Below are 20,160 nucleotides of genomic sequence, written 5' to 3' on the forward strand. Positions count from 1 at the left end.
AAAACTGACAGGAAACCAAATATCACCATCTGTCTACTTGCAATAAAGACACTAAAAACAGCTCCGGGGTAGAAGAATAATATAAAGTATAAAACTGCAGTTTTTCAAGTTTCAGTTTTAAATGGACAAGAGAGAAACTCATGTCAGACGAGGGAGAATGAAGGATGACAAGGAGCTGGTACATGAGACTGAAAAAAGAAATTACATGCTTTGGAATATAAATGGAAGCCCCTTTCAAATCTCAGAAAACAAACAATAAACTGAAGTTTGCACTGTCTTTTTCATTCAGGTCAATGGGTCTGGAAAAAGCCAAGTGTTGCAACGACAGCTCATTTGCCTACTTACAAATAACTGCTACCAAAAACAGTCAGAAAATTGTATTATGCAACTTAAACTGCAAATTTTTAATGGTCAAACAAGTCCCACGAAACACTTGTGCTTCATTATGTCTTGATACGCTCTCTTCAGATTTGCAATAGACCATTCTTTTAATTATTCCTAAATTTGGATTTTGCTTACAAATCAGAAACTCGATACAGAATTGAGTATGATTTGATAAAAGGAAAAAGATGGTAGAGGTACTAACTTAGCTATGAAAAAAAATACCAGGCTGGGCTCACACCAGCAGTGGCAGAGGTCAACTGAAGGTCACTGATTTAAGGTATTTTCCAGCACTTGTACAATTCCTACCTTCTAGTAATCACTTTTTTTTTTTTTGGCACTGCAGGGAGAGGAAAGAAAAAACAAATAGATGGTAATAAGATATTTAATGACAGAAATGAAAATAAACTACTGCTCACACTCTCAAGAGCACAACTCCCTGTCGTTAATTCCGCACTATTCCCCAGCTGCATTTTGCATAGCAATGAAAAGCACTTCCAGTTCCTCTCAATGCTGCATAAAATATTAGCTTCACAGTCACAGTTTTTAAGACTAAATAAGGTTCAAGTAATTTAAGGCTCAGATAAACGGAAAAAGAAAAAAAAATTCATTGTTAAAAGTCTCCCAGCCCCCTGTGGTGCTGAGGTACTGGAGCACATATGGTGCAGAGCAGATCCCTGGGACCTGCAGGAAGCACAATGGGGTCAGGAGAGGAGGAGCAAGGGAGTTCAAGACTAAATTGAAGCCTTATTGATTTTTATTATTATGTTCTTCCAGGATAGTAGTTTCTTTTTGTTTATTTTCTGTCCTAAGAACAGTAATTCATAACTCGAAAAAGGCTCTCATTAATATTCTATGAGAATGCTTTTTTAGCCTCAATACAATTACAGCAGAGCAATTATTATTCTTCTGTTAATACTTTAACAATACTAACAGAACTATTAACAGCTCAGCATAATGAGGCATTCATGAAACAGAACTGTAGGGCTACTTCTGTTTACTAAAGAAACCACAACAGAATTATACGAGTTAAATCAAATCTGAGTGTAAAAAAGTCACTGTAAACTGATGTGCAAATTTGCCATCAGATTCCTCCCCGATTCTGAGGAATCTCCTTTTGAAAGTCAAGTCAATCCTGTAAGGCTATAGGAAAACCAAACATTTAAGTGAAAGCTGAAATTCAACAGTAAATTCTTTTTTATGTTCAGTATATAACAGAGACATCTATTTGTGCATGCCAATGAAATCATTGGGATGCTTAGAAAGGATTTGGTAGGCACACCTGGAGGTATGTAACAGAAGAGAAAACACAAAACTATCCATAAAAAATTCCTGAGTGTGCTGTAAAAATGCATCCAGGCTGATGTTGTTTATTCTAAGGTGGTTATACAGCATCTAAAACACACAAGAAACATTGCTGCAATGGGAGGGAAAAGTCAGGGTTGACATGTTACCTTTATAAACCTTTCAATAAAAAGCTGCATAGTAAGGACAACAAGCATAACCAAGATTATTAGATTTTGGAAAATTTTATTTTATATATGCCTTGTTAGAGCTCCTGTTTTCCTACTGAGAGTAGTAACTGTGGAAGTTGCATTTAAAATTATTTGCTAACAGAAAGCAAATGAATACTCAGGTTCTTCAGCAGCATGGATAATCAGTGGAAAAGGTGAAATTCTCTGGCAAAAAGAGAAAGCACAATTCACTCCTGTGGTTCTCCTGTCCACACCTGCCACAGTAACAGGGTGCAAATCAAAGCATCTTCCACAGCAGATATTGGAGAAAACCAGCCCCAGACTCCAGGTTCCTTGGATTTGAGAATGCCAGGCTGGGAAAAGCTTTTTCAGTTCTTGGCAACTGAGAAAAGATCCATTTCCTACAATCCTCTTAAAAAGGTAAATGAAGCTGAATCCTGAAACACAGAGTCTTAGTCCCTCCCGCTCCCATAGTGAAGCTGCTTCTGCACTATTTTCCTTTAATTATGGGAAACTTTGTTCTAATATCATATAAACACAATACTACCAGTATTATGAATTAATTTAATTATTAATTTATTAATTATTTATTTAATTATGAAAATATCAACTTATTAAAGACCAGTATGGGTTTTTTTAAATCTTGTACCCACCTTGTCTGTGAGCTGATGAATCTCCTTTGCCTGGTCTCTACCCACAGATGAAGCTGTGCCTTCTGTAAGGTACCACCAAGCAGCCCCTGTTGCTGGTTGTACCAACTCCCCTTCTTGCTCACAGGATTATGTAAACTGTGTTTAAATTCAGGATGGGTTTTGCCCTTTTGTACTCAAATGCATCCTCTTCTCTTCATCCTGCTACACACAATAAACCCTGGATTTGTCAGGTTTGATCCTAACTTGCAGCATGACTTATTTTGGTGAGCACTTTGCTTTAACACCTCCTCGCCCACTGCAACACCTCCTGGATATTATTCTTGAATTTGCTTTAGATAGTCAATAACAGTTTTCCACACACCTTTGTAAAAGCTTCCCTTCAAAATCTACTTTTAAGCGACGGTTCCAGCAAATATCCCAGTCACAACGCCCTCGTGTCTTTTATTTAAAGTACAGCACCATCACCTCTGCACACCAGTGATGTAAGTAAGGCTTGCCACGCTTTTGCTCTAGAGCATTAAAAAACCTGACCCAAAACCAAGTCCATCCTAAGTGTACCTTTTAATCCACTCCAAGCCAAAATAATTTATTACTATTTACATTGCTTTAATAGCTTTTTTGAGTTGCTATTTAGATGGTCTTAGTAGTAATGACTGCAGCAAGCTGGAACAGGTTCACAGCACTAAAAATAAAACCTGGGTGTCTTGAAGCCTGGGAAAAATACAGCAATGCTCCAAGGGTGTCAGTACAAACCTGCAAAACAAATTTTCTACACAGACAACATTTCTTATTCATCAATTTGAATGGACAGATATTTACCGACAGAGAATAATTCAGTTTCTACAGGTTTCTTGGACACTCCCATCATCATGCTCCCCTTTCCCATGTGTTTCTTCTCCCACATTTAATTTGTCTGCCCTCCACTGTCTTTTTTGCCTCGAACCAGCCTCAGGACAACTATTTCTCCATGTCCTGGTTTTGCCTTTCTCTCCCCCATGCCCAAATGATGTGATGCAGGTGATGGCTGAGCCCACCAGGGCAAGGTCTTTGTAACTCCAGTGCAAGAGAGTCCCACCCCTTGGGTAACAAGCCAGCCTTTTTATGACATTTCTTTACACTATCCAGTAATTATAGCCCCTTTTTTTTCCCCTTTTCCCAACCTATCCCATTATTTCTCTCTTTTACATACTATCCATTACTTTTCAGGGTTTTTTTCCTTTTTTTATCATCCTATCACTACCAGAGTCTTTAAGAGAAAGCTGAGGCTGTTAAGTGTCTCACACCTGTCATTTCAAGATTATGATTAGGAAAAGAGATTCTGAAAATCCTGATGCTACCATAAAACTGGTAAACTAAGAAATCTCACCTTAGATTCCATCACTTTATCACTGCTCTTGTATGCTTCCCTAGGTACCTGCTGATCACCAGAGACAGGATATTGAGCTGTAAGTGCTTGCTCTGAATCAGAACAGCTGTTCTTACAGTTTATTGCTAAAACAACATGGGTTCTGCCAGACCTAAGAAAATCAGCAAGAAATAAAGTTACAAACTCTTGTATTTTGCCACAAGTAGCTTTGGTATTTGGAAATTCCATTTCCTTGTCCATGTTTGTTAGACCATTATGCAAAGATAGTTAATTCTGGTAAAGATTAACACATATGTAAAGTACCCAGATGACGTCTTTGATTGTGATAGGAAACATTTAGATATGAAATTCAGCACAAAATACTTTTCAGCTTCTGAGAAATATGGGTGAAACTACTTTGAACATCGTCCTTATTAACCTAAGAAAGAAAAACGATTTGTTGGAAAACACTCACCATTTGAGGTATTCCATACTGTTTTCCAATGTTATTTTCCCAGAGACACCAAGAATGGTTTGGTTTTGTGGTTTGGGTGGGGTGGGGGAGAAGGTTGCTGATGTTTTGGGAAAACCTACCAAAGCTTGCTTTGTTTGCTTGCTGATCCTCAGCTACAGCAGTAAGTGGCTGCTGGCTGACCTGACTTCAAAAACCAGCTGCAGGAGAAACTGTCATTATTTCATCCATTCAATCTAGAATTAAAACCTTTTTTTAAAAAATGTATAAAGCAAACAAACCAACTTTTAAAAATATTCCAAACAAACAGCAGAAGGTTTCCTCAATGGCAAAGTCCCAAGCCCAGTTGGCCAAACCCTTCCAACCACATACCCACCCTTGGGATTCAGATCCAAGTTAAACTCCACTCCCCACCAGCCTTATCTTGCCAAATTCAGAGCAGAAGGAAAACATCCAGAGGACTCCAGCACAGGCAGAGCACGGACACACAGAGCAGCACTCCCAGGGGCCTGCTCTGCAGTTGCATTTTATTAAGAAATGCACACACTTCTGCGCTCCTCAGAAATATTCAGGGGCTCCAGCACATGAACAGTAACTCAAATCCATAGAGTCCATCTCGGAGACTGTGTTTATTTTATGATACAGACAAGGAAATTGGGTTGTTATGTCCTTTCTAAAGAATTTAGTAATTGGAAGAGAAAAAAAAATAAAACTCCAAGTAAAGTGAACGGTTCAAAATATGCAGTAAATAGTTTTGAAAGCAATGTTCTCATCTGGGAGTATTGCAACAGATGTTTATCATGAGCCACTGCAACAGTTAATCCAACTCCCAGCCAGATTACCTCTTTGCCTTTGGAAACCAGCCTTTTTTCCATGGGCAACTTACAGAAAACAAGGGGATGTGCCAGAACTGACAGCAAGCAGTTAACTGAATGAAGCAGGAGGAAAAAAAAAAAAAAAAAGCCATAAAGCCCAACCAAATAAACTGATATCTGGCCCAAAAGACTTAGATGAACAGGTGTATGTGTGGGTGGGATTGGAAGGAAAAAAAATGTAGAAAAACATTTAAACAAAGCCTCCATTGACATTCTGGTCACTTAAGTGGGTACACACAAAATGAGCCAGACAACATTTTTGAACAATTCAGCAAATAATGGATTTCTTTTTTTTTTTTTTTTTTGAGAGGATAGGAAATATGATTATTGAACTTGGATTTGAAAATTACTGAGGTGCCAATAAGCCACAGTAACAACTCAGAGGTTATTCTATTCCAAGATATTACGAGGAAAAATGAAAAAAGGAAGGTATGTAACTACATATGCAATCTGGTATTTACTCCTTAAAGATACAAATGCAAATCATAATTTAAAGCATCATTATTTAAAGCTGAAATTACAATTTCATAACAAATGCAAATCAGATCCCTGTTTACAACATTTCCTAAAGGCAAGTGAAGGGCTACTGAGTCCATGCCCAGAGCATGGACTTACTTCTGCTCCTGACTTCAGAGGCATTTAATTTTGAAAAAACCTTGAGCATACATGGGTCCTGTGAGAAGAGTGAGCAGTCCATGCCCTTTGATCATCCAAAAGAGATCAAGCAAGGGAGCTAAGTGCACCATGTTCTCAGGGCACCCACCTGAGCATCGCCTGTGGCTCCCCCACCCCTGGGACCACACTCCCCCTGGCTGCTCCAGGATCCATGGAAAACTGCTGGGAGCCAGAGGTGGTTTTGAGGATTTCCAGCCTTGCCCAGCTTACAAGGCTACCTGCAGCTTTCACATGAAGCCCACACCTTCCCCTTCGTAATCCCAGCTGTGGTAACACAAGAATAAGAGTCACAAATTCTGGAAACTTCTGGTCTAAACTTCCTTCCTTACGGAAGAAAACCTCAGCTTGTTGGTTGTTTGGGGTTTTTTAAACAGGGAGAAAAACAAACGCCAATCTGTCAAGTGCAAAAAAGATGTAAAGAGATTTTGTTCCTCTAATTGCTCAGCAGAACAATAAATGAATAAAGAGCTCTAGGAAGTCCTTTCCACTCGGCAGTATTTCTGCTGGTAATGCAAAACAATTTTTTCTTGGTCTCTTAATCAACAAAAACAACAGCAAGCATTACCAGTCCTTTCATATTTGATGAAAAGATTGAGGTTATTTATTCAAGAAAATCTTTATAAATACTCCTTCCCTTCTAAAAAGACCAATGACCACAGAGCCACGTGCCTGCACTACCTCTGCTCAGCCCTTGGCCCCTCTTCCAGGCCATTGGAACAGCCACCCATTGGTCTGTTGACTAAAAACAGCCATTTGCAGCTTGTCTTTAAGGTTTTTTTCCCCCCATATATCAAAAGTTGCAAGTGTCAAGGGAAAGTTTTTGTTTTCTAAATTTTTAGTATTCCAGAGAAATATATTGACATAGCATTCTGCAAGTCTTGCCAAAAACGTCTTTTGTGTTCACAGCTTCAATGTTGATGATAAATTTTAAACACTAACAGTACAAAGTATGATTTAAATCAGAGCCTAAATCCTAAATGTAAAAGTAATTCAAACTAGTGAACTGGAAACCTTAATTTAAACAATCTCATTTTGCCTCTATAGTTTTCCTAAAGACTTATTTGCTTTCAATGGTTGTTACTTCTCATCGAGAAGGTAAATAAACTACATGCATCTATTTAAATTATTATGAAGCCTAAATATTCTATATCTTTTATTTTTACATTTTATTAAGTAGACAATTTACTAGGCAATTATGTTTTTAACTAGGATTCCTAAGTGCTTCAAAAATATTTAGTGAGTCCTAAAGCACCTTTTATAATGATGATTATCCCCATTTTATAGAAGGATAATCCAAAGAAGAGACAATTAACTAGTCTGGGCTCCTTCCTTCACCACATTAAACTAGCTCTAAGGTAACATGATTGATCTCCACTATAACAGCAACCTGTTAACACATAATTTTTCACTCTGACCAAGCAATTGTAATAACTTGCAATTATTGATTAAGAGATCAATTAGAAGCAAATACTCAGGTAACAGCAGCAGAAGAAGGCTGAACTAAATATCTGTACAAGAATCAGGAGCTTTTGCTGGATGGTTTCACCAAGATATGACACTTGGAACTATTTTTACTAAAACGTGGATGCAAAGGTAGCACAGGGCACAGTCTGCTGCTGTCTTCACAATACCACAGCTTGCTTGATGAGCGACCTCAATTATTTTGCCCTGCATGACAGCAAAAATAGCATTGAGCACCGAGATCTCTTACACAGCCCAAGAGAACAAACACACCAGACTCTCCAAGTTGTACAACCTCTAGTTTGAGTACTCATTTCTTAATATGGTGCCTCAAAAATTTGCAGGATGTTGTGCCAACAGCTCTTAATGTCAATGTTTCAGAACCATTTCTGTGTACTGAATGCTGCCCATCCTGCTGTGCCAGGCTGAGACCTTCCATTTGCAGTTTCTTTCCTGAGGGACAGCAGCAGCCTGGAATGGTTACTAGTCAATATAGGCCATATATGAAAAGTGGGAGAAGTGCTACAGAATTATTTTTAACATTTTTCCACAATCTCTCATCATCGTGCCCATTTTTCATTGTGCCCTAAGCTGGTCCATGATGGGGAACTGCATCTTCCTAAAAGCACATCCTGATGTCTCCTCCCAAGCCAACCCTTACCAAGCAGGAGCATAAGTGCTCCTTTGGCTACTTTACCCTCCTGTGAACTTGCCTTTCCCCGGATGCACACAAAAATTTTAGCAGTTGGACATTAATGAGCATTTCTGAGCTTAGCCAGCAGTGGCGAGAGGCACCCTCCACTCCACGGTGCAGGAAAACAAAACAGTAAAAGACACAGTGGTCTATGAAGAGACAGATTTGATAGAAGTGACCACATAAAATGCCAGCTCTTCCCCTCCGGTAAGAGGGTGACCACTACAGGGATGTAGAGCAGAAGGGTCTTGAGAGGACAACCCATTGCTTCGACACTGCAAGGTCCACCTGGATTCCCCATCTCACTGCAAGTCCTCATCTGCAGTTTCAGGACACAGAGTGCTGTTCCCTCCAAAATCAATTGCAATACTGTGTGCCAGACCCCAAACCACACCCCACCGACAGGCCCCACACACACAGCGAGTTTTTTGCCTCCACACAAGGCCAGGAAGCAGGAGGATGAGCAGGGACTGCAGGTCAGGGACCTCGCTGTGCCCACGCCAGGCCCCTGCTGAAGCGAAACCGAAAGGCTGCACTCGCAGCCAGCAGCAGCACTTCCTGCCCAAGCTTCCCAGGGAGATGCACCAAGTGAAGAAGTCCTACACTGCCCTGCTTTCCTGCCCACCAGGCAGGCTCCAGCCCATCCTGCCCTGCCACCGGGCTCCAGGCAGGATGCTGCTGCTGTGGGAAGCCAGCGAGCTCCAATGGGAGCGCCGGTCCCGGAAGGCAGATGTTGTGTAAATTCATATTTCATCAAAACAGTTAATTGTGACAAGAGGGCTATAAAATTCCTTGTACTGCTTAAATTATTTCTCCACTTAGAGCAACTCTACTACCAGGAAATGTTGCACATTGCACTTTATACCCAACTGGAAGCACTCAGTGATAACATTACAGCTCTGTTAAATAACAGATATAAAAATCACAGATCTTTAAAAAGTACAAATTAATTTTTCTCCCGTCATTCAACATAACCATTTACAAACAAACATGCCATGCAATTGTCATTAAAAGTTTTCCAATCTAGCGCTGCATGTGTTTAAATATGAAAATTATACTTCTGAAATAAACATTGCTGCTATCAGGGAGAAGTGCTACCATAAGTCACATCACTCTAAGACAGAAACTGCCACCATGAAGACTATAATCCCTCTCATTTCACCAAGGGAATGTTCTCTCTCCATCCATCAGGGTCATGATAAAAGGAAAAAAGCAAACAAAAACCAGCTACAAAAAAACTAGGGAGCACCTACTAAAACTTTGATTGTTTCAGACCCATAAGTAGGTAAAACAAGAAATTCAGAGACTGTTTTGTAATGAATGAAGGGTTTATCCATATTACTGGTGCCAAACCTCTAATAATCTATGTTTAGCAAATTCATACAATTAGGAAAAAATATAACCCCAAAAAACACAACTAACAGGGTTTCATTTTCTCTAACCTGACCTTTTTTAATTTATTAGGAGTTTATTATCTAGTCATACTTGGAAATCTAGTTTTTAGTAACATGTATCTCCTTTAGCTATGAAGTCCACACTTAGCAACACTTAGAGTAAGAAACAAGAAGGTTTTCTGCAGCTCCATGGGGTCGCAGGATCTCTACCAGGTACCAGAGAAGCAATCCAGTTCTGTGCCAAAGGGAAAGGAAAGCCTTCATCTGCTCCCCCTCAGCTGCCTGGGTGAGAAAACAGGCAGGAGGCGTGGAGGGTAATTCAGTTCTGCAGTGCTCACATCATCGTTCATATTTCTCTTACCACCACAAGCAGGCAACGCCTGCCAGCCTGGCTGCAGTTTGTTTACACACTATTAGAAACCAGAATTTGCTACTCAGGCTAAAAAAGCCTCACTAGGTATCAAACAGGCATAGACCTTATTTTGTCTGTTTTCTCGGGATGTTCTGAAAGAAGTTTATATAATGCATGAAAATTATGCATGCCATTATGTAACAAAATCAAAGTGCCATAAAATGTACACATGGGTAGTTCTACTTTCAAACAGCAGCTGCTGAACTGTAGCTGGATTCATTTTAGAAGTACAGATCGCTTGTATAAACAGCATTTATTTAATCATAATCATAACAATTTATATATAACTCTCTAAACTTCCCACCTACTCAAGTAATCACAATCACCTCATTATAACACACTGATAAATTCAAGTTAAACTCCCTGGGTGTCGCTGATTTCAGACGATTTGGGCAGATGATCAAAGAACTACAGGTGCACAGTTTTTCCCTGGGAGATGACAAACCACCGGTGGTGCAACAGGTGCCGTTCCTGTTATTCATCATTCTTCCCAAACGGATGCCCCTGTCACGGTGCCTGCTGGCAGTCTGGATGTTTGTGCACCCATGGGTGCTGGTGAGGACGCACCAGCCTGGGGCAGTGCAGCTCCTCTGGCCACTTCCCTCACCCCAGAGGAGCAGGGGCTGCTCCTGCTTGGTAGGGCCAAATTCTTCCATCACTCCATGCAAAAACCCCTATTGATTCTCACAGCTTCAGGCTAGCAACAAAAACAGTCAGTTTTTAGGCCTAGCAACAGAGCTGGCCCCACAAGCATCCTTCTGCCTCTGCAATGCACAGCAAGGGGTTAATCACACATGCAGGTGTAAATCTCACTGACTACATGGTCAGAACCATTGACTTTAACCCAAATTCTATATAAGGCACCTTAAAGGTTCAGCAGCAATTTTATTTCAAAGAACCATTCAAGCACTGATTTCTGAATGGCCATAATCAGTTATTTCTACCCAAAATCTCCGCTTTTCACACATTACAGAAATGGTTGTACAAGTATACTACGGCTTCCAGTACCATCTCCAGCTGGGGATGCTCAGAGAGTATTTAAATTCCCAGCTAACTACGAGATGGCACAGAAATCACAGAACCCAGTCCTAACTGCAGCCTTATGCAGAGAAAAATGCCACAGAGAAAAAAAGTTGCAAGATCTGTCAGCAGATTTCTCTGTCTGAAAACATATCTCTGTCAGAAATAACTTTTGCCACGAAAACCACCAGGAAACTCAGAACTTAAAAACGTGGATGTGGTTTTCAGAAGATGTTAAATATACAGAAGAAATATAATAAATACAGCTGACTGTAAAACAGATCATTAAAAAGAGATGTGTTGCAAAATAACACAACTAAATTCGTCCACGAAACGTATAAAAGATTTACAAGGCAAGATAAAAACAGAGTATTTAACTTCATATTTGTTATTTTTAACTCAAACCAAAGCATGTTCAGATAACCGCACCGAACCACATCGATCTCCAGTTAACCGAAGGGGAGGTACTTAATATTTGGCAAATCCGCAAAAATAACTTATGGGAAGAATCCCGGCTTTTCCTCTGGGATCTGCCAACATCCCCCAGCCGGTTCCCATTCACTTTCCGCAATTCAGCACACGCAAACCTCGATTTCCCAACCGGGGGCACCGCAGCGCCAACTCCGCGCTCGCCAAGTTCCGGGCAGCGCGGCGCTGCCGGGACGGGCGGCGGGGACGGCGCACCGGGGCACCCGGGCCGGGGAGAACCAGCCCAGCCGGGATCCATCCATCCATGCCCTCGCCCTCCCGGCGGCGCTCCCGGGAAAACTCCCGCTGCCCGCGGCACAAAGAGCCGCATCCCCCGAGCAGCGGGCAGGACGCGGCCGGCGCTGCCCCCGGCGCGGCGCTGGCGCAGCCCCCGCCCAGCGGCCGCCGCGGGTGCGGTGCAAAAAATAATTATTGAAAAAAATAAAAAATTTAAAAATAAAAAAAAAAAGAACGAAAGAAAGAATCGACCATCGTGGCTCAGGACGGTGCGCGGGGATGGGGCAGCGCGCCGGGTACCGAGCGAGGAAGCATCCACCCATCCACCCGTGCCCCCGAGCCGCCCGCCCTGCGCGCATCGCCTCACGCCCACCTTGCATCCCGCCGGCTCCGCACCGGAATCCGCCGCCGCCGCCGCCGCTGCTGAAAATACGGGGCAGGCGGGCGGACCAATGGGGGCGGAGAGCGCCGCGCCCGCAGCCAATGGCGGCCGCCCGCCGCCGGCGCCCGGCCAATCAGAGCGCAGCTCATTAGGCGGCGGCGGCCGGGAGCGGCGGGGGCGGGGAGCGGCGCTGGGCGCTCCTCGCCCGCCCCCCGCGATTAATGCTTTTCCTCCCTTTTTCCTCTGCCTTTCCCTTCCCCACCCCGCCTTGTTTTTCCCCACCCTCTTTCTTCCTTCTTTTTTTCTTATTTCTCTTCTCTTTCTCTCGCTCCCCTCTTTTAACTTCCCCTCTGCCCTTCTTGTTTTGGGCAGGGCCTTCTCCCGGATTTTTTTATCTAGTCCCCCCAGTGTACATTAATTATAGACACCGAAAACTTGGGGAGCCCCCAGGGAACTTGTTCTGCTCTGTGTGGAAGGATGCTCTTGCCTAAATCACGACCGATGGCTGGGAAGCACCGGAGAGCGATATTTTAGAGAATCCAAAAGGATGAGGGGATATAAGCCACTGGAACTAGCCCAGCCAAAATCTGAGCTCAGCCGCTGGTTTTGGCATGGCACACAAGCTCTGTGCATGCCTTCCACCAGCTCCCAGGATGCAGAAGCAGCCTTTAAAAATAACAAAACGAAACCAGCAGATGTTTCGAGCGCACAGCTCCACTCCAGCAAAGCAAACCTGCCTAATCTGTATCAGCACCGCGAAATTCTTAGCAAAGTTTCTTATTCAAGTCAAGCAATTGTGGGTATAAATACCTGCTTTGCTAAAATATAGGGAATAAACAGCCCTTTTTTTTAAAAAAAAAATCAAATTCATTAACATTCATTCTTGAAAATAAACTTTTCAATCAGCAAAACTCATGACTGCTTTGTATTACAGCAGAAAACTATCTGCTGTAGAAGAGAGATAAAAATGCCTCAGAATTTTCTTCTGTTTTTCCAGTCTGATGACCCCAATAATTCCTAAGTTCAGAGCAAAGTAAAACAGTGGCAAAGCCCGCACCTCCCATTTCTGATGCTGTGCTCCTTCTTCCTCACCCCCAGCATTTAAAATCACTAAATTCTATTTGCTCAAAGCCCTTGCCTGAGCAGGCCACATTATAAATATATTCACAGGGTTTGGCTCGTACAGGATAACACACATTGTGAAGTGATAAACCTGATATAAACCCAAGTTTGATGATAATTTACAGGAGAAAGCTTTTCTTTTGCAGATCAAGAGAGGTTTTTTCCCTAAGGTGCCCCAAGAGCCAAGAGCACTGTGTGGCTGTGAACTGCTGACAGGCAACCAATAACTGTGACAAATTATACATTCATGGCATCTGCAACAATCGATAAACTGACTCACCAAATTAATAAAATATAGATCACAAAGCATACATTTTTATTAAAGAATAACCTCATGATAACCAAGTAATGTGGATGCTTCCAAGCATAAGATTAAATTACATGCTGAGCAAATCTGGCATTTTGTGATAAACTATGAAAATAGTCTTTGCACCAGCAACTGAGGAAGAACATTGCTGACATAGTCTAGAAACATGTTTTATAAAGCACAACCAAAAGTAAAAAAAAAAAAAAAAAACAAACCCAAAACAAAACCAACCAAACCCCATAGTGAAGTGGCAGCTCAAGAATTCACTACCATGTTCACAGTAATTACTTTCTAGACTTCGCCTTGGTTTTTAATTTATTCCTTCCAATACAATGCTGATTTTGGTGTTAAAAGTAATAAAACCAGATTACCTACGTAGGGGAATATTTACACCAAATTAGTTCCTTAACTAGTCAGACTTCAGCAGTCATTACTGGAGTACACAAAGATTTTTAGCACATTTGGGATGACAGCAAATGTACTTAAATACACAAAGCAAGTGTCTGACCTGACAGACTGACCCTGCTGGTCATAATTTTGTGCCTGCTGAATAACTCCAAGTTTAAAGAACTTGCTTGGACGTAGGAACACAATGAATCCTGTTGAATTTGAAGGTCTTGTTGTTTTACACATGATAAAGTTTTCCTGCATGGATATTTCCCCCTGCTGAGGAATGCAGTGAGAAGAGGTTTCCCAGCCTTCTGAAAGGTGATGGAGAAGTTCTTCCTTTCTCAGGGAGGAAGATGGAGCATCTCTTATGGCAAAGGCTTCACTACTGGGAAGAACATACTTAAGCACATCCTCAATGTCCACTGTCTGTGTTGGGTTATTCCTACACAGCTCTGAATCGTGTCCTAAATGAAGAATTTAAAATACTAAGATCATGTTTGTTAAAGTTTACAGTTATTACTTCCTGAAACTCCTTAGTACTTGGTCTCTCCAGGCTAACTATGCCATACCAGCTGCATTAGGAGGCTGTCCTAAGTTAGTTTTAATCCTCTACAATGCCAGATAATGTGGTGCTTTCAGGGCGTCTTCACATGATTGATTTCTTGTCAGATCTTCCAAATATTTATTTTATAGCAAAATATCCAGCATTTCCTGGAAGCAGACTTTCATACTTCTGAGTATTTTACATCCATAATGTTCAGCCACTTCCTCCACTTCCACAGATTTCCAAGCTAAGCACATGAGATGTGCTGTTTCCCATCCTTCTTTCTAGCTAATAAATAATGGAATCTTAATTCTGAACTGCTGTCATGAAACAAAACTCAAACAGAGCCTAAGTGATACAAAAACAATATTTGTTTATACTAGATCCGTTATTAACTTAATTCTTTCTTAAACAAATGACATTTAATAATGCATTAAACACATAAACAGGAACATATTCGAAGTTATAATCCCATCAGCTCCCTCTCATGACATTCATCTTCTCAAAGGCAATATCCACATTTCAATCTAATCATTTGTTGAACGTTGTTAAGTTAATAAACAGGCATGGTTCCTTAAAAACAGCTTACTACTTAAATAAGCTGCTGCCTTCCCTAGCTGTGGCAATCTAGATCAGTTTTTAAAAAAATCTATTCTCTGGCATATTAATAGCAACCAGAAATGTATTATGTTATTTTCTTTCAAAATTAAGCATCTTTACTTAGAAAACATACCTACATATCCCCACTTACAGACAACCATTTATCTAAATATTTAAATATTTTATGAGCATTCTGCATGGTGATCATTTCATTTACTAAGAAAATACCCACAGTGCTGCGAATCTTTTCAGTCCCCAAAACGTGCCTACAGATTGCAGCAGTGCATATTTTAGAGAAGCAGCAAACAGGACCAGCTTCAGAACTACACCCACCACCCTCCACATAAGATGAGGTGAGAGCATTTTCTCTTGCCATAAATTACCACTCCCTTCTATCAGCAATTATTTAACTTCCAAAAATAGCTGCAACGAGAAAAATCATGAGCTATAATTACCCAAATTTATATCCCTGATATTAAGAGTGCATACATGCAGATATGTATACCTAATCTGCTCTGAAATGTGTAGTGTCGAGTATAATAACCACATTTACCAGGGCATCTTTATCTCATCACCCAAATTCCATCTCTATGCTAAACATCTGTGAGCCACTCCCGTGGCCAGCAATGCCCATTATTACTTTTTTACCTGGTGCCAGTCACTCAATCCTGGTACATTTTTTCTTCTACCACACCTTCCTCCTTCCCAGATGAGTGCAGGGACCTAAGTCCACAGGAATCCAAGGGACCACCAGCTTCCAGGGGGGACAAATGAATATATCTATATGTATCTATCTATACAGATATCTATATATCTATATCAATGTATATATCTGTGTATCACCGAGGGCAGCACAGAAGCTGTGTCAGGTCAGAAGCCCATACTCTGGAAATATCTAAAGGCTGGGAATATTAGAAATACCATACAGAGTTGGCCTGGTTTTGCTTTCTGTTTCATACAGGACCTTGGGCTAGAGGGCACGTTATGGCCTGACCCAGTTCAATAATCATTTCACTAAGTACTTCTAGACTAAATTGCATCATTCTTTTCTTGGAAACTGAAATTATTGACTATCTTAAGTTACTCAAAAGCAAATTAAAATTTGTCCACTCCTGCACTACTAGTCTGGCTCAAAGCAAGCACTTCCCACGTTGTCAGAGGTCTTGACAGACCACTGTGTCTCCAAAAGTACCAAAATTTCTGCTAAACCTCTATCATGCTGTGAAGTGCTGCCTCTCAGACAGCTGCATTTATCCTGTCTGTACATGCAGAATCACAGAGTGGTTTGGGTTGGGAGGGATCTTAAAGATCACAGAGTGGTTTGGGTTGGGAGGGATCTTAAAGATCATCCAGCTCCAACCCTCTGCCACGAGCAGGGACACCTTCCACTACACCAGGCTGCTCCAAGCCCCATCCAACCTGGCCTTGGACATTTCCAGGGATGGGGCAGCCACAGCTTCTCTGGGCAACCTGTGCCAGGGCCTCACCACCCTCACAGGGAAGAATTTCTTACTTATATCCAATCTAACCCTGCCCTCTGCCAGTTTGAAGCCATTCCCCCTTGTCCTGTCTCTCCATGCCCTTGTCTCTCTGCAGCTCTCATGTCACTCCCTTCAGGTTCTGGAAGGAGCCCTCTCAGCTGTATCCACAGCAGAGGTGCTCCAGCCCTCTGAGCATCTTCATGGCCCCTCTGGACTGGCCCCAACAGATCCACAAATCTCTTATTCTGAGGCCCCAGAGCTGGACTCAGTAACTGCAGATGGGGTCTCATGGCTTCACCTCCAGCTGTTCCCCAAGCAGCCCCTGGTGGGTGAGTGTGGAAACCCAGGGCACCAGGAATATTTCTCTGTCTGCTCTGGGGTGCCCTGGCCCCCAGGGGAGCACCGACTTTGACCCTCATCCATGGAGGAAGTTTCCTAGACTTCAAGATAGACTAGAATCCACTAAAGTGTGAAATAGATTATATACAGAGTAGTGCTAGTAATATTACTTGGTGAGAAATTGAGGTTTTGGGATTTTTAGGATGTTGTGGATGGAAGCAGGATGGAGGGCACAGGGTCATCCTGGGTTTCTTCTTCATGCTTCTTCTTCCTTCTCCTTCATGGGTTTGGGTGACATTTTGTAATTGGGCAGAAGAGTCTGCATTGGGGCTCCTTGGGATCAGTTATTGGGTTAAAAGGGAAAATAATCTAGGTGTCAGCTCTTTATTGGACAGTTTAGTCTTAAAAGACCTTGTAACAAGAGATTGTTGGCCATTTTGTGCCTTCTAATGAAAGGCTGCAGAACTCACAGTAGTGAGACTGTTTTAACACCTGAGTCTGAACATGAACTGCTGTCTCAAGTGCCTTCAGTCCAGACCCAGAGAAACCAACAGGTGAGGGCAGGGAGGTCACACAGGTCTGGGCTGGGGGCCAGGCAATCTCTGTGTTCTCAGTGATCTGAGCATTTCTTTTACTCACTTATTAAACTGTCACAGCTACAGCTTTTATTATGTAGTTACCATGATACAACAATGAACTCAGGTTATTATTTTTTTGGTTAAGCTTTTCTTGCTCTTCTTTGCACTCTTATAGGGCATTAAAAGTCAGATTAATAGGATCTATTGTTTTGCAGAGAAACTTAACAAAAAGATAGGAACCCAATAGTTTTCTTTCTCCACATTTGTTTTCAATGGTGATAGAATAAATTGCTCCACTAAAAAGCCTTGATACTTTCTGTTTTAAAGCACAAGAACAAATGCTATTTTTAAAGTCAAAATGTGTTATAATGATAGGATTGGGGTTTGGGGTGGGTTGATTTTTTGGGTTTGGTTTTTTTTTTTTGTTTTTTTGGGTTTTTTTTGGAAGAGTAAAAATCTATTTTTTTCAGTTACAGAAAATTCTGAATGCATATTCACATCATTTTGCAAAACTGTCAACACTAGATACACACTTCTTTCTTTGAACTATCTCCCTGTGTTGCAACCCTCATCTAAATTTGAAAATATTTTGGTAAACATAGCTGATGTTTCATGGGTGCAATTTTGAGACCATAAGGAATTTAAGAAAACAGTTGATACTGCATTAAAATCTAAAATTGGCTTTTAAGAATCCATCAGCATTCTCAAATCAGCAACTATTAAGAAAAACATCCAGAAATGAGTATCTGTAGCTAATCTGCTTTCTCCTAGATTTTCTTCCCTGGAGTGTTGTTTTGGAACTTTTGAGCTCCTTTTGAAGGATATTTGTACATTCTTTTGTGGTGACTTATTTTATACATTACTTAAATATGTTCTTCTCTTACTATTAGACATTCAGCCTACATATCAAGGTAATTGTATCACAACATTTATCCCAACAGGATTTCACTTCCAGAGTGGGTTGTCTCAAGTATAGTTGATAACATCCACACTTTGCCCAGATAAAGAAAATAGTTTGAGTAAAGCATTATGAGCACCAGTGGCATTACACATTTCTTAGAAGCACAGGGCTGAGAAGATTTCCCTTGGGATGTTACAGGAGAGACGTAAAATACTTTATTTCATGAACTTAACTTTCCTTATTAAGAAAATCCCTGTTTTGTTTTGTTGCCACCACTCTCCTTGGAAAGCTGTGGTGGACTCTGGGGGCTCTGCCCATCAGGAATATCCTCTTCAGAATTCAGCCTCAATTCATTCATTGTTTGCACCGTTTTTTTCTTCTGCAGCCATTGGCTTTCAGTTCTTTTCCTCTTGCTCCACACAGTATCTAAAGATGAATATATTCCTCATGTCTCACTCTGAGATGACAGCCTCTTCACCTTCCTCATTAAACTGTTCAGAAATGATGAACTCATACTGATAGAGCAGAATATTCTGTTCACTTGTTTTTATGCATATCACAGGGGCTGCTAAAGCACATCCCGTGATCATCCAAGTACTATTTATCTATAATGAGAATCTTGTTGCAAGTTTCTATTTTACAAAACTCTGCCATTACTCACTTAGAAGATATGACCTTTGATTTTATGTTTTGAATTTGATCCTACTTCTATTAGCCCAGTGTTCAGCATAATCTCAGTTATTTCTATATAATATCTGTGGATAGGCTTAGTAGCTGTTTTTTCTACAAACTGTAAGAAAGGCTCTCTAGCCCCTTGCTGTGCAGTAGATTATCTCTGTTTTAGAGCTGCTATTTCCATTGTTTTAAGTATAGCACCCATACTGATTTGGTGAGCTTGTGTTAAAACTAAACAATCTCTACAGCAACATCTATCCTGATTCCTTGTTATATTTAGGATGCCTTTCAGTTGAGCCATTAGCACAGCCCCTCTACTCATGCCAGGCAAGCCAAGCTCAGCACTCCACTGGTAACCTCTCCTGCAACACCACACCTTTCAGAAAAAAAAGTTCTTTTTGAACAACACCTGGTGATGAATTTCTGTGGGAATAAATGATTCTTTAGCCCAATTTTCCAGCAGCAGCCACTCAGCTCTCATTCCATCCATGGTTATGGTGAAAGTTAGGACACACAGAAGGAAGCTGTGCCTCCAGTTGCTTACACAAGGGCTGTGCCTGGACTCTGCCCCATCATTATTCAGCAGATGGTCCTGGGTGACGTGTCCTGTCCAGCCCTTGGACAGCGCTGGGCACGTTCTGGGATCGGCCTCGGAGCCACGCTCGGGCTTGGTGGATGCTTCATTCCAACAGCCAAGGTCTCACTGACCTTCAAGAGGCCATAAACCCAAACCTCAGCTTGTTTCTTCACTCCTGGTAGCTCATAAGGTCGAAGCCTGTAATTCTTAGTAGCAGTAAATACTAATTTTTAAGAGTCTTGAATTAATTCACAATAAGCTCCACAATATTCTGTAAAACACACAAGTGCTGAGGGCTGTGCTGAAGCTTTTTTTGGTTTGGTTTTTGTTGTTGTTTTTTTTTTGAACAAGAGATAATGTCTGGATTTCAGAACACTGTGGTGGTTTAGAAATGAAGGGTGAAGACTCCTGCAGAGAGGTGAAAGAAGCTGCCCTGCACACCACATGGCTGCCTCTGGCACACTGGAGCCTCCAGAACCCCTGAAAGAAATGGGCCTGCCAAAAACTGCTACTGCTTAAGCAGGTTTAACCATTTTTAGAAGCACTGCCAATACCAAGGCGTCAAACCAGAGTCTTTGCCTGTACCTGTCTCCCTATCCCCAGAACAATCAAACAGTATTGTTAAATGGTATCTCAGATCAGTCCAGGACTGCCCTGGAGGCACAGAACCCAAATCCCTCTTCCCAAAGGATCCTTGGCTTG

General features: G+C 41.5%; 1 protein-coding gene across 4 annotated transcripts in view; it reads right to left on the reverse strand.

Annotated features, from left to right (window-relative positions):
- Positions 1-20,160, reverse strand: part of CTBP1 (C-terminal binding protein 1) — a 238,051-nt gene that overhangs the window by 138,971 nt on the left and 78,920 nt on the right. The window contains exon 1 of one of the 4 annotated variants that reach the window (XM_038134201.1): positions 11,936-12,077. The exons of the other annotated variants lie outside the window; for them this stretch is intronic. Coding sequence (XP_037990129.1) covers positions 11,936-11,942 — 7 coding nt within the window. The 5' untranslated portion in view covers positions 11,943-12,077. Of the gene's footprint in view, positions 1-11,935; positions 12,078-20,160 lie in introns of those variants that run through there. 4 annotated transcript variants of the gene reach the window in all.

This window comes from Motacilla alba, chromosome 4 (assembly GCF_015832195.1).
Source record: "Motacilla alba alba isolate MOTALB_02 chromosome 4, Motacilla_alba_V1.0_pri, whole genome shotgun sequence".
In the NCBI taxonomy this organism is placed as follows: Eukaryota; Metazoa; Chordata; class Aves; order Passeriformes; family Motacillidae; genus Motacilla; species Motacilla alba.